The sequence below is a fragment of the Stegostoma tigrinum genome, chromosome 37 (assembly GCF_030684315.1).
Source record: "Stegostoma tigrinum isolate sSteTig4 chromosome 37, sSteTig4.hap1, whole genome shotgun sequence".
Lineage (NCBI taxonomy): Eukaryota > Metazoa > Chordata > Chondrichthyes > Orectolobiformes > Stegostomatidae > Stegostoma > Stegostoma tigrinum.
Genome location: NC_081390.1, coordinates 13,847,611 through 13,861,455, shown reverse-complemented (window position 1 = coordinate 13,861,455; position 13,845 = coordinate 13,847,611). Strand labels below are relative to the sequence as shown.

The 13,845-nt window shown below is 42.5% G+C and overlaps 1 protein-coding gene across 7 annotated transcripts in view; it reads right to left on the bottom strand.

Annotated features, from left to right (window-relative positions):
• LOC125467531 (erlin-1-like) overlaps positions 1 to 13,154 on the bottom strand; it is a 39,508-nt gene extending 26,354 nt beyond the window's left edge. Inside the window, exons 1-4 of one of the 7 annotated variants that reach the window (XM_048563533.2) lie at positions 12,277 to 12,989; positions 4,748 to 4,827; positions 3,192 to 3,320; positions 2,605 to 2,727 (exon numbers count right to left, since the gene is read on the bottom strand). In XM_048563533.2, coding sequence (XP_048419490.1) covers positions 2,605 to 2,717 — 113 coding nt within the window. In that variant the 5' untranslated portion in view covers positions 2,718 to 2,727; positions 3,192 to 3,320; positions 4,748 to 4,827; positions 12,277 to 12,989. Of the gene's footprint in view, positions 1 to 2,604; positions 2,728 to 3,191; positions 3,321 to 4,002; positions 4,339 to 4,747; positions 5,885 to 8,262; positions 8,678 to 12,276; positions 12,990 to 13,082 lie in introns of those variants that run through there. The other 6 variants (XM_048563531.2, XM_048563532.2, XM_059640267.1 and 3 more) reach the window with 6 other exon arrangements.
• Positions 13,155 to 13,845: the final 691 nt, after the last annotated feature.

Below are 13,845 nucleotides of genomic sequence, written 5' to 3'. Positions count from 1 at the left end.
GTCAGCATGGACTGGTTGAACCGAAGGGTCTATTTCCGTGCTCTATGACTGTATCTGCAGTAATTCGCTTCCACATTTCAACACCCATGGCATTCAGCTTTAAATAAAAAAGTTGTTTTCCTGAAGCTACAAATTTCAGTTTTTCAAACCAAGCAGACGTCAAGTACCATTCAAAAAATAATGCAAAAAGAACTACCATTTGTAAGGCACAAAGTGCAAGATCAGATTTTACAACTCCTACAAAATGCAGTGTGTTTGGAGCGATCATCCTGATGGAAAATGCAAATCAACAATGTCATCCAAGATGTTCCAGCCTGTTCAAGTTGGACAAGGTGGGTTATACATAGTTTCTGAAATGTCAACAGTTCAAGTGCTGCTAATTTCAGAAAAAGACTGTACCCACAATTACTGATAGACACCGTTATCTGGCAAGCACCAGTGATTGATTAACCTTTAATTAGTTTTGCCCAAGTGACAAAATTTGAATTAATCCATGGAAAATCAAAGGGACAAACAAAAGGGTGAAGCTTCAAAACAAAAAATCAAGGTCAACAATCCTAACTTAATTTATGATGTCGGGAGTTACCAATCATTCTTATGGCAAAAAGAGAGGTTAAGGAGGTTAAAAAATTGAGTAAACACTGAAAATTGAAATATTCAAAAGCTTCCCCGGAGAATAATTTACAATTACTGTTTTATTTTTTCTGCTTCAAGGAAGCAAAGCTTTGTGGAGGTTTAATAACAAGTCTCTAAAACTTGATAGTTTTAAAATAAACTTCACAAAACTTCAAGAAAAAGGACACTGGATCAATGAACAAACCCATGCATGAAAGGTTTGAATCAAAAAAAATTTCATGTTGTAAAATGGTTAATAAGCTTAAATTATGGCTGGAAACAAATAACGTGTCTCTGTCCAATGAAATGGGTTGTATTTTCTAGAGTCATAAATTCAGTTCTGACCAGGAGCAAAGAATAAATAAATAAAGCGGTACGTTTAGGTATTTTCTAATCAACCCGTTCAGCGACGTTGTTCTACACCTCTGGAGCAGGTGGGGCCTTCTGGTAGGGACACTACCACTTCACTACAAGACCCTTGAGTTGCACTTTTAAATACCACACAAAACACACGCGATTCATACATTATCTAGTCAACCATCTACAGATCAGAACAAATGTGTCCCTGTTATAATCAACTTTCAGTCAAAAAGATAGGCATTTCACATAAAAAGTTTTTGCTTCAAATGTAAATAGTTAACACAGTTTTATAAACACAAGTGAAATCAACAAAACAAGAACTGTTTTAAGACATAATTCATTCACCAATTTTCCAAGCACAAAGCCAGATACTTCCTTTAGTATTACAAGGTCTCACAAATTATGATTAAAGCGCTTGCATATATATCTGTGTACTTACTTGATGTAATCCAGCAAAGGATGAAATGACCAAAAGTCAGTTTCCAAAGTGAAGGTGACTCTATTAGGGAAACCTCAGCATTTGGGATTTCAAGTATATCCCATTTAATGCAGGGCAATAGCCCAGAGGAATTGTTACTAGGCTAGTAATCCAGAGATTTCCTTTTAAGCTTTATGGCAATCTAATAGCGAATGGTCTTATCAGGTTCATTAACGTCCTTCATTGAAGCAAATGTACCATCCTTACTTGGACAAGTCTACACAGAGCTCCAGACTCGCTCAAACTACCCTCATAGCTGTATTAAACTGCACTGATGGTGCCCAAAACCAGTGAGTAACTCAGCGGCATTAAAACAAACCAAGATGGCAACTCTTCAAAGGTTGATCTGGCAGACTAGACCTGCAGGTGGAGAGGGAATCAAAAGGAAGGAACCTGTTTTCCCTTATCCTAACCAACCTACCTATCACAGAAGCATTATCCATGACAATACTGGTAGGAGTGACCACTGCACAGACTTTACAGAGATGAAGTCCCATTTCCACATCAACATTACTGACTATTGTTCTGTGAGGCACTATCATAGGAGCTAAACAGGATAGATTTACAATGGATACAGCAGCTGAAATCTGTGCATTCATGAGGTCCTGCGGGCCATCAGCAGCAGAACCACATTCAACCATGATCAGTAACCTCATTATCTGGCACATTTTTCACTTTACTCAAAGGATCAATCTTCAGACAAAAATGCATCAGGCTGAAGCCCTAACTCTCGTTCTTTATCCACAGGAGGCTGCCAGACCTGCTGAATTTTCTAGCAATGTGTTTTTATTTCAGATTTCCATACTCACCAGTATTCTGCTCATTCTTCAGGTAGGAATCAACCATGGTTCAAAGAGTGCAGTACATGGATGGCAGCACAAAGCATAACTAAAAGCAAAGTAGCAACCCGTAGGAGCTACAACACAGGATGACATGCAAGCCGAGCAAACTCAATACCACAGGCAACCAAATCAAAGCGCTATTGTCCTCAAAATAAGAGTTCCCCTCTCAGAACAAAAACTTGAAGCTACTTGGCTCTGTTAGAATCCAAATTCACTAAGGATCGTACACTTTCATCCGAATAAAAAATGTAAATAAGTTGATCTACTTGCATTTCCTCAAATCAGCTCCTATTAAAATAACTTTAATACCTGTAGTAAATGCCAAGGTGGCCCTCTTCAATCTTGTGTATGGAAGAATAAAGGAAGAAGGCTACAACTCCAGTTAATGCAGCCACAATTGCTCCAACATGGGTCATGGTCATCGTGTCTTTCCTGTTAAAAAAAAAGGGATGGAAGAGCAGAAGATGAAACAGGGTTACATACAAAAAAAATTACACAATTGCAGTGTGATATACAAGTGTGATATACTTCCCCAAAAAATGAACACAATATTCAGAAATTAATATTCATTGGAGAAGTCCTCGTCTATCACAATTTTACAACAGTTCAGTGGCTCAAGATTCTGACATTTGATTAATTAACAACATTTGTAGCAAAAATCTGATTTCTACTCAAAAGAATAGGTATAGAGCTAGCATCTTCAACAAATAACGAGAAGCAGTAGAGTTTTGTGCTTTATCATCTCGAAACTATCAATATTAAACAATTTCAGTATTGTAACATTCTTTGAACCTCTTCAGTTTCACTGCAGTACGAGCTTCTTGTGAAGCTTTGCTAAGACCAATCTATAAAAAAAAATGAGCAAACGTTTTAACTTTGCCAAGAAATCTCTGCACCTTTATCCTTTTTGAATCTGATCCAGTTTCAGGAATCCAAGTTGCTCTTTTCAGGCTAATTACACGTAATCAATTTCAAACTAGCTTTCTAGCTTCTCAATCTTCATCAGATGCAAGAGCATCGGAAATCTGAACAAAAGGAGAGAAGAAAGATTCTAATGCTGTAAAAATTACCAGCAACTTACTTCACAAAGCAAAGTTTGAAATTGAGCAGGATAGCTTTACGGATTTCTTTTCTGTTGTACTGAACCATAAATTACTACATTTGAACAGAAACTTGGTGGTATACTTGTCTAAGAATACAAATAAATCTTGATCAATTGGGCCAATGGGCTAAGGAGTGATAGATGGAACTTAATTTGCATAAATGCAAGATATTGCATTTTGGTAAAATAAACAAGGGCAGGGCTTACATGGTTAATGGTAAAGGCCCTGGGTGGTGTTGCCCAACAGATACACCTAAGGGTTCAAGTACATAGCTCTGAAAGTTGCGTCAATGGTAAACAGGGTGGTTAAGAAGGTATTTGTCACTCTTGACTTAATTGGTCAGACCACTGATAAATGAGTTGGGACATCATGTTAAGGGCATACAGGGTGCTGGCGAGGCCACTTTGGAGAACAGTGTACAGTTTTGGTTAATAAGGTGTAGAGTTGGATGAACACAGCAGGCTGCTTGGCCTGATGTGTTCATCCAGCTATACACCTTGCCTTCTCAGATTTTCCAGCATCTGCAGTTCCTCTGATACAGTTTTGGTTACCCTGCTATACGAAGGATACTATTAAATGCGAGACAGTTCAGAAAAAAACTTACCAAGATGCTGCTGGAAATGGAGGATGTGAGTTATTAGGAGAGGCTGGGACTCCATTTTTACCCCTGGGAACATAGGAAGTTGAGGGGTTACCTTACAGAGGTTTATAAAATTATGAGGAAAGGATAAGATGAATTGCTAAGGTCTTTTCCCAACGGTGGGGGAATTCAAAAAAACTAGGGAGCATATTTTTAAGGTTAGAGGAGAATGATATAAAAGGGACCTGAGGGGCAACATTTCCACACAGAGGACGGTTTGCATGTGGAATGAACTGCCAGAACAAGTAGTAGATGTAGGTACAGTTACAACTTTTAAAGAATATGTGGGCAGGTACATGACAGGAAAAGGTTTGGAGAGATATGGCAAGAGGGACTAGTTTAGTTTGGGAAACTTGAGCACAGGGTCTGTTTCCGCTGTGAATGGATCAATGACACATCACAGAAATTGTACACACAGCAGCAAACGTTTTTTCCCCCCAATTATAAAGCAGTACAGATACAATACCAAACATTGCTTATAAAAATGAGAAACTATTCCCAAACATAATGCCTGGTGTTAGTTCGAACATCATTGGTATCAGAGGCCATTGTATACACTTCTAACAACACTTTAAAACCCATTGTTTTTCCCAACCAGCAGTAGATTCAAAAAAATGAAATCCTAAACCTTCAATTCAGGTGGCACTGGTTTTGCATCAAACATTCTTACAATAATTTTTTACTTAATTACTCTAATATACTAACTTACTTTCCAGGAATATACCATGATATTCAAGGCTCTAAAGCTTATAGTAGGAGTCCTTAGTCTTCCAGCAGTTGTTCATGACCCTGGTTACATGTTTGTGGTGGGGATTATCAAAATTAGAATATTGTTTGGGAGTGCTGACATCAGAATTTAAACAAAGAAAAGAAAGAATCTACGTATTACAGGTGACGAGTCACAGTAGGTAGTGTATTTTTAATTTACTGAAGAAAGCCTGGAGTCGTTTGCTGTTATCAAAAGCAGCAGTCAGAGGCATGTTGGGATTTGTGGTATTTATTAAATTTTAATGTTTGTGGTGACTCCGGGAACACTAGGGCTCAACTTTCAGGGCATTAAATCAATGAGTTGGGAGAAAGTGTGGGGTTTTTTTGGCCAGGATATATTAAACAAGGACATTGTTTTTACTTGCACTAACTGTACAAAGATAAAAAGACAAAGACCAGTTTTTGCACTAATGAAATAAATTGCAGGTGGAATAGGAATCTCCATAGAACTTAACCACCAAAGCCAGTAAGTTGGAAGTGGAATTGTCTGCCCAAGTTACAAAGCAGAAATAGAACACCTGCTTCCCATGTATTTTTTTAACCAAGCCCAATGCTGTGCTCATGCTTTAGTTATTTCTGCTTCGTTGAGCACAGCAGGAAAACAGATACTTCAAGTTGCAAGGTTAATAATGAATTACAGTTAAAGCAGCTCAAACATGAAAATAAAATGAAGCAGTTTGAGAAACTGAGTTTGAGAAACCAGAGGAGAGGAGCAGCAGAGAGAAGAGGGTAAGCGAAGGGACAAAAGTAAGAGACACAGAGAGAGGCAGGAGAGAGAGCAACAGAAACATTTCCTTTTTAAAATTCCTTTCTTTCTCATGAGAAGGGCGTAGGTAATACCAGCCTAAAATGACACTGACTTTTTGAAAAGATGCCAATGCAGGCCGTGAAAAAAAATTTCCTCACAACCTGAAGTCCATTGCAGTAATGCTTACATTTGTCCAAGTTCTACCAAAACTAAGAAAATGGATGCAGAGGCATTCTTTATATAATTTCAGAAAAAAAAAAGAGAAACAAATTGTGTGGAGTTTGGATATTCTCCCCATGGTTTCCCTTTAAGTGCTCCGGTTCCCTCCGGCAGTCCGAAGATATACAAGCCAGATGTCACCGTGATCACCACCTAGAAAGTGAGCCTCTGAAAACAGATTCTGAATGTGACATGATGATTCAAAATACTAAATACTGCAATGGAGTACTATTGTTTAACATTACTACTGAGCAGAAACTTTAATCAATCAGCTTTCACTTCCTGTCTGAGAAAGTAGACATCAGTGAAGCAACCAAGCAACTGCAGCTGGAAGTCGAGAAATGGACCATAAAACAGACATATGAGAAAATGTATTAGCTCACACCTTAACGATAACTTAAGTGAAGCAGAAATTTATTTCAGAACCTGGGGAATAATTCAATGACTTTAAACCACTGGAATTACCTTGTAGCCAGGTTAACTATAATTAAGACACTGCAGAAGCATCACTGAAACCAAATGCAATTGATTTTTCAGTCACAAATGAAGATATTGATAGTGCTTTTATCCTAAATTCATGTCACTTTTGAGTAACCGTTCAGAGCTGACAAAAATATGCGTTTCTGACAAATACTTTGTTGAAAACTTCAATACCCAAAGTTCAGATGGAGTTCATTAATTCAACCATCCAATACAAAAATTGCATACATTGCTGGAAAAGATGAGAGCAACAGATACATCGTCTAGAATGTAAAAAGGATACAACTAACATTAAGGATTCAAAAGAAGGATCACAAAAAAATGGTTAAAACACTGTATGAGATGAATGAGGATGAGCAGCTGCAAGCTTTGTGTTTTATTATCTATGGCATAAACATGGCAATAAGATACTATTTTTTGAAATGGTGTATCATCTTTTAAAGGATGGAAGTATGCAAGAGGCCACTTTTACTTTTGGTCTCTGGACTAAAAACGAGAAATGGAAACTCCATTAAAAGAGGGCAGAATGTACAAAATATAGTTTGCAACTTGGAAAAACAAGTGAAGCCATGTGATCACAAACAGCATTATGTTTTGAACATTCGAGTCCACATGATCTGGCACTATTTATTATGGGTTCAGGACAGCTCAACAGAGTAACAAGCTTCTGATTGGTCAGGTTGCAGCTTAACAGACTGCAGGAAATGAAACAGCAGCAAGGAAACCTCCAGAAGGTGGCGACATCAATCTCTCTCTTCCCTCCCACCTTTTTCTTTAAAAGATCTCACTTGTTTCAATATTTTGTCAAAAAGAGTAAAACTACATTTGTTAATGCTGGAAGAACCCATAGACAACATGACCAACTAAGCAACCAGTGAACTACAGATTAATCAATCTTATACAGATGTCACCGTGACAAAGAATCACCAAGAATCGCAAAATGAATCCACCTAGATGTGTGATTTGGACCAGTAATATATATAAATAAATAATGAAACACTGTTACAATAAACAGCATTACACTTTAATTACCCAAGAAAGCTTGGTGTGGACCATATTTCTCCTGGTGTACAGTCAAGAGACAAATTGGGATTTTTGCAACTTTCATTAAACTCTCACAATTGTGACAACTCTGGGAATAGTGGGGCTCGATTTCTGGTGCACTTTCCCAGGAAGTTGTCAAACTTCTTTGTTCTTTCTCTCTCATAGCCCAGAGGGAGAAAAAATTCTTTCAAGAGTGAATGCAGAAGTGCAGAAAAGCCAGACACAAACAGCTGACATAACTCAAAGTAAAAACATGCTTATCTCTGAACTGCCCTCCGGTATAGATGCCATTTGTTTCCAGATGTTGAAGTGTTTATCAAACTGTCATTAACAAAGGGGGAGCACCATAGCAGGCAACAAACTCTCAGAAGGAATTTTAATCTCTATTTGAGAATAAGAACTGCAGATGCTGGAGAATCTGAGGTAACAAGGTGTGGAGCTGGATGAACATAGCAGGCCAAGCAGCAGCTTAGGAGCAGGAAAGCTGACATTTTGAGGGTCTAGGCCCGAAACATCAGCTTTCCTGCTCTTAAGATGCTGCTTGACCTGCTGTGTTCATCCAGCTCCACACCTTGTTATCTTTAATTGTTACCTGGTTGCCTGTAAGTATCATATGGAAGTTTAATATATTGCATTTGGTTTGGTTTGGATAGTGATAAAATAAGTCCGCTAGGCGGAACATTGGGAATCAGAGCATTAAATCTGGCTTCCTTATCCCAACATCACTGCCACACATACCAAAAGTGTAATTTAAAATAGACCTTAACAAATAGCCAAAAGGATAGCTCCATTATGTTAATTGCCACATACTGAGATGGAGTGGCTTGACTGCTCAATTGATCGTGAGAGTGATGGCACCAGGAAAGCTCAAGGGTTACCCATGATGGCAAGGTCGGAGGGAAGGAGGCAGACAAAGTATAATTGTAAACAAGTCCTCAATGCAAATTGAGGTGGAAGGTACTCACGTGACAGCAGATGAAGGTTGTAAATGTAGGGAGAGTCCCCCACTCAAAGTTCTCTTACACTGGAACTAGATGTACCTTTTGTCAAGCAGCACGTGTCTGCTGATGTGCAACAGCATTCCCATATCAAAAGATGTCCCACACAATCGAGGATCTCAAGACCAAGGTCCAATTCCATACAAAGACCCACAGAACTCATGACCAGTCACATGGAATTTCCTCAGTGGATAAATATACTCACCAGTGAGTGATTGCCCATGAGGATGACAAATTAATGGCTCTAAACTCATCTCCAGCCTCAGAACACCTTTGGTCAACAACAGCTTTTAATGTAGGCTAGCTCGAAATCAGAGACTGGCTTGGAGGGCCAAAGGGCCTCTTCCTGTACTGTATCAGTGATAAAGGAGAACTGCAGATGCTGGAGAATACAAGATAATAAAAAGGTGAGGCTGGATGAACACAGCAGGCCCAGCAGCATCTCAGGAGCACAAAAGCTGATGTTTCGGGCCTAGACCCTTCATCAGAGAGGGGGATGGGGTGAGGGTTCTGGAATAAATAGGGAGAGAGGGGGAGGCGGACCGAACATGGAGAGAAAAGAAGATAGGTGGAGAGGAGAGTATACGTGGGGAGGTAGGGAGGGGATAGGTCAGTGCAGGGAAGACGGACAGGTCAAGGGGGTGGGATGAGGTTAGTAGGTAGGAGATGGAGATGTGGCTTGGGGTGGGAGGAAGGGATGGGTGAGAGGAAGAACAGGTTAGAGAGGCAGAGACAGGTTGGACTGGTTTTGGGATGCAGTAGGTGGAGGGGAAGAGCTGGGCTGGTTGTGTGGTGCAGTGGGGGGAGGGGATGAACTGGGCTGGTTTTGGGATGCGGTGAAACTGGTGAAGTCCACATTGATACCATTGGGCTGCAGGGTTCCCAAGCGGAATATGAGTTGCTGTTCCTGCAACCTTCGGGTGGCATCATTGTGGCACTGCAGGAGGCCCATGATGGACATGTCATCTAAAGAATGGGAGGGGGAGTGGAAATGGTTTGCGACTGGGAGGTGCAGTTGTTTATTGTGAACTGAGCGGAGGGGTTCTGCAAAGCGGTCCCCAAGCCTCCGCTTGGTTTCCCCAATGTAGAGGTAGCCACACCGGGTACAGTGGATGCAGTATACCACATTGGCAGATGTGCAGGTGAACCTCTGCTTAATATGGAAAGTCATCTTGGGGCCGAGGATAGGGGTGAGGGAGGTGGTGTGGGGGCAAGTATAGCATTTCCTGCAGTTGCAGGGGAAGGTGCGGGTGTGGTGGGTTTAGAGGGCAGCGTGGAGCGAACAAGGGAGTCACGGAGAGAGCGGTGTTCTCCGGAAAGCAGACAAGGCGGGGGGGGGGGGGGGGGGGGGGGGGGGATGGAAAAATGTCTTGGGTGGTGGGGTCGGATTGTAGATGGCGGAAGTGTCGGAGGATGATGCGTTGTATCCGGAGGTTGGTGGGGTGGTGTGTGAGAACGAGGGGGATCCTCTTTGGGCGGTTGTGGCGGGGGCGGGGTGCGAGGGATGTGTTGCGGGAAATGTGGGAGACGCGGTCAAGGGCGTTCTTTACCACTGTCGGGGGAAAGTTGCGGTCCTTGAAGAACTTGGACATCTGGAATGTGCAGGAGTGCAATGCCTCATCCTGGGAGCAGATGCGGCGGAGGCGGAGGAATTGGGAATAGGGGATGGAATTTTTGTAGGAGGGTGGGTGGGAGGGAGGAGGTGTATTCTAGGCAGCTGTGGGAGTCGGTGGGCTTGAAATGGACATCAATTACAAGCTGGTTGCCTGAGATGGAGACAGAGGTCCAGGAAGGTGAGGGATGCGCTGGAGATGGCCCAGGTGAACTGAAGGTTGGGGTGGAAGGTGTTGGTGAAGTGGATGAACTGTTCGAGCTCCTCTGGGGAGCAAGAGGCGGCGCCGATACAGTCATCAATGTAACGGAGGAAGAGGTGGGGTTTGGGGCCTGTGTAGGTGCGGAAGAGGGACTGTTCCACGTAACCTACAAAGAGGCAGGCATGGCTGGGGCCACATGCGGGTGCCCATGGCCACATCCTTAGTCTGTAGGAAGTGGGAGGAATCAAAAGAGAAGTTGAGGGCAAGGATGAGTTTGGCTAGGCGGATGAGGGTGTCGGTGGAGGGGGACTGGTCAGGCCTGCGGGACAGGAAGAAGCGGAGGGCCTTGAGGCCATCTGCATGCGGAATACAGGTGTATAGGGACTGGACATCCATGGTGAAAATGAGGTGTTGGGAGCCAGGGACTGTACCCAGTGTGGCTTCCTCTACATTGGGGAAACCAAGCGGAGGCTTGGGGACCGCTTTGCAGAACACCTCCGCTCGGTTCACAATAAACAACTGCACCTCCCAGTCGCCAACCATTTCAACTCCCCCTCCCGATCTTTAGATGACATGTCCATCATAGGCCTCCTGCAGTGCCACAATGATGCCACCCGAAGGTTGCAGGAACAGCAACTCATATTCCGCTTGGGAACCCTGCAACCCAATGGTATCAATGTGGACTTCACCAGCTTCAAAATCTCCCCTTCCCCCACCGCATCCCAAAACCAGCCCAGCTCTTCCCCTCCCCCCACTGCATCCCAAAACCAGTCCAACCTGTCTCTGCCTCCCTAATCTGTTCTTCCTCGCACCCATCCCTTCCTCCCACCCCAAGCCGCACCTCCATCTCCCTACTACTAACCTCATCCCACCTCCTTGACCTGTCCGTCTCCCCTGGACTGACCTATCCCCTCCCTACCTATACGCTCCTCTCCACCTATCTTCTTTTCTCTCCATCTTCGGTCCGCCTCCCCCTCTCTCCCTATTTATTCCAGAACCCTCACCCCATCCCCCTCTCTGATGAAGGGTCTAGGCCCGAAACGTCAGCTTTTGTGCTCCTGAGATGCTGCTGGGCCTGCTGTGTTCATCCAGCCTCACATTTTATTATCTTATGTTCCTGTACAGTAATTTTCTTTGTTCTTTATTAATCAAATTTGTAGCTGATACCTGGCCTAGAGGGTTAATGAACCAGAAAATAGCAGCTCCAGTTACAGAACAAGCTAACTAAAATAACTCAGTGGACAGGACAAAGAGATTCAATTTTATACAGGAAGATTAACACTTAAATGATACACTATGAATGGTTGATATAGCAAAAACGAAGTTGAAAAAGGCTGGTGAACACCATACACAAAATGGAAGTGTGCTAATACTGTAGAACATAAAAGAAAAAATGACTTGCCATTACAAAGCACTTTGTAACTAATTAAATACTTTACAAGTGTAGTCACTTATAATATATGACACATAGCAGCCAATTAGCATCCAGCGATGTCCCACAGACATCATTGTGAAAATGCCCAGCTATACCTCGCCATTTTCAGTAGTGGTTACGTACTGGCTAAGAGAAGTAACATTGTGGGATCTTGCACATTCACTGAATTATTCAGCAAAAACCAGAATGAAAACAGGAGGTTTGATCACTTTATAAAGCTTTGGTCTGGAAACAGAACAACTTTATTCAGTTCTCATCATTGAGTCATTTACATTGTGAAGAAAATGAGCACATTTGAATTATGGAGAAATTTGGAAATTTCAATTTTGAAAGTAAACGGGTGAGAGGGATTTTATAGGAAGTATGCAATATTGTAAACATTATGGAAAAGGAAAATAACTAAACGCATAAGAATAGGACAATGGATCACAGCTTTAAATAAACAAAAGGCTATTTCAGGGCAAGTCTCAAAATTACTCTATGAAGTAACTAACATCAAGTGATACATGCTTAAAGGCAAGTTATCTTTCTGAAACACTTCTTACAATCCCAGAACAAATAAACACATACTTCCATTTAAAGTGAAGTTTGTTAAAGCTGCTCATACGGCAAATATTTACTTTCCACTTACATCTTTGCAATTAGTAAAATATCAACACACCCACCAAGTTTTCCCGATAATGCCCAAGAAAAGCCAAAAACAGTTTTAACAACTGGCAAACTTGTACTTACAACTCTGCCAATTGACAGCAAGCAAAGCAGTGGGTGGAGATCTGACTGAAGCATTGAGATGGACGTTACAAAAGCATACAGGTCTTAATAAAGCTAAAGAAGTTAGATGGTGAAAGTTTGGAAGAAAGATTACATAACGTACGATATTCAAACATGATACTGGATAAAACTGCACCAATCCAGTACAGCAATGCCTGCAAGGAGTTTAAACGGAAAGGCTAATGACAGGGGAAGGGATCAGCATAAACAAGAACCAGACAAAAATGCAGATTGTGCATGATACAGGTCAGAGTTCTGGCATTTGGCAGGAATGGAACTCAGAAAGAGTTGAGAAAGCGAGTTTCGGGAAAGATAGAGGGCAGAAAATTAGCCCAATTACGAATGTTTAAAAACAAGAATTTAAACAATAATGGTTTAAACACTGTCTGACACACAGACAGAAAAACATCGAAGGTTAGAAATTTTAAAAAGGGGCTTTTGCCTATCATGGAATTTTTCTATTTCTTCCCTCCACCCTCTGCAGTCGATAGTTTCGAAATATAATGCATTTTTAAACAAAAGACAGGGAGACATGAGGATGGGAACAGGAAGGCTGAAATTGGGGTGGGGGGGGGAAATATGACAGTGGGCATGTGGGTAGAAGGAAACGGTGGTGGTGATAAGAACGGGTGAGTAAGGATGGGTGAGGGTGGGGGTGGGTGAGATCGGGACGATTCTGGGGCTTTTCGGGAGGTAAGTAGCTGCAGCACCGGGTTTGGGGGGGGAGGGAGGTGTTGGAGATGGTCTCCCCCTCCCCTAACACTCACCGCCTCCTCCAGTCCCAGCACTGATCCTGATCGTTCCCGGTCCCTTCCCCACACCCTCCCATTCATTTCCGGGTCACAGCACCGCCCTCCTTAAAGGGAACATCCCTGCATTGCCTTTAACTGCTCTGCCGACAAATATTACGAAAGACGCTTTCCCGCCTCCTCTATCCCCTCCCCCACCCCTACCTTTCCCCTCTTCCTCCATTCCCCTCCCCCACCCTTCCCCCACCTCAGCTCCCTCCTTTACCCCCCTCCATTACCCTTCTCCCACCTTCAACTCCCTCCTTTACCCCACTCCATTACCCTTCACCCACCTTCAGCTCCCTCCTTTACCCCCCTCCATTACCCTTCACCCTCCTTTCCTTCCCCCTCCTTACTCCAACTTTCTTTCTCCCATCCCCATGCTGCTTTATTCCCCTCCAGATTAAATCTTCAAAAGTCCAGATTTATAATTGCATAAGCTCAACCCTCCACCCATTTCTGACCAACACCCTCACCCACTCCTCACAATTTTACGATTTTTAAAAAAATCTCAATGATTGGACAGTCCACTGTCAGAAACCAGATCATGTCCTTTTTGAAGTAATCTTTCCAAGTTGCATGTGTGTATAAATCATAGAATCCCTACAGTGTGGAAACAGGCCCTTTGGCCCAACAAGTCCACACCGAACCTCAGAGCATCCCATCCAGACCCATCCCCCTACAACCCACCTAAACTGCACATCCCTGAACACTATGGGGTAATTTCGCACGATAATACACC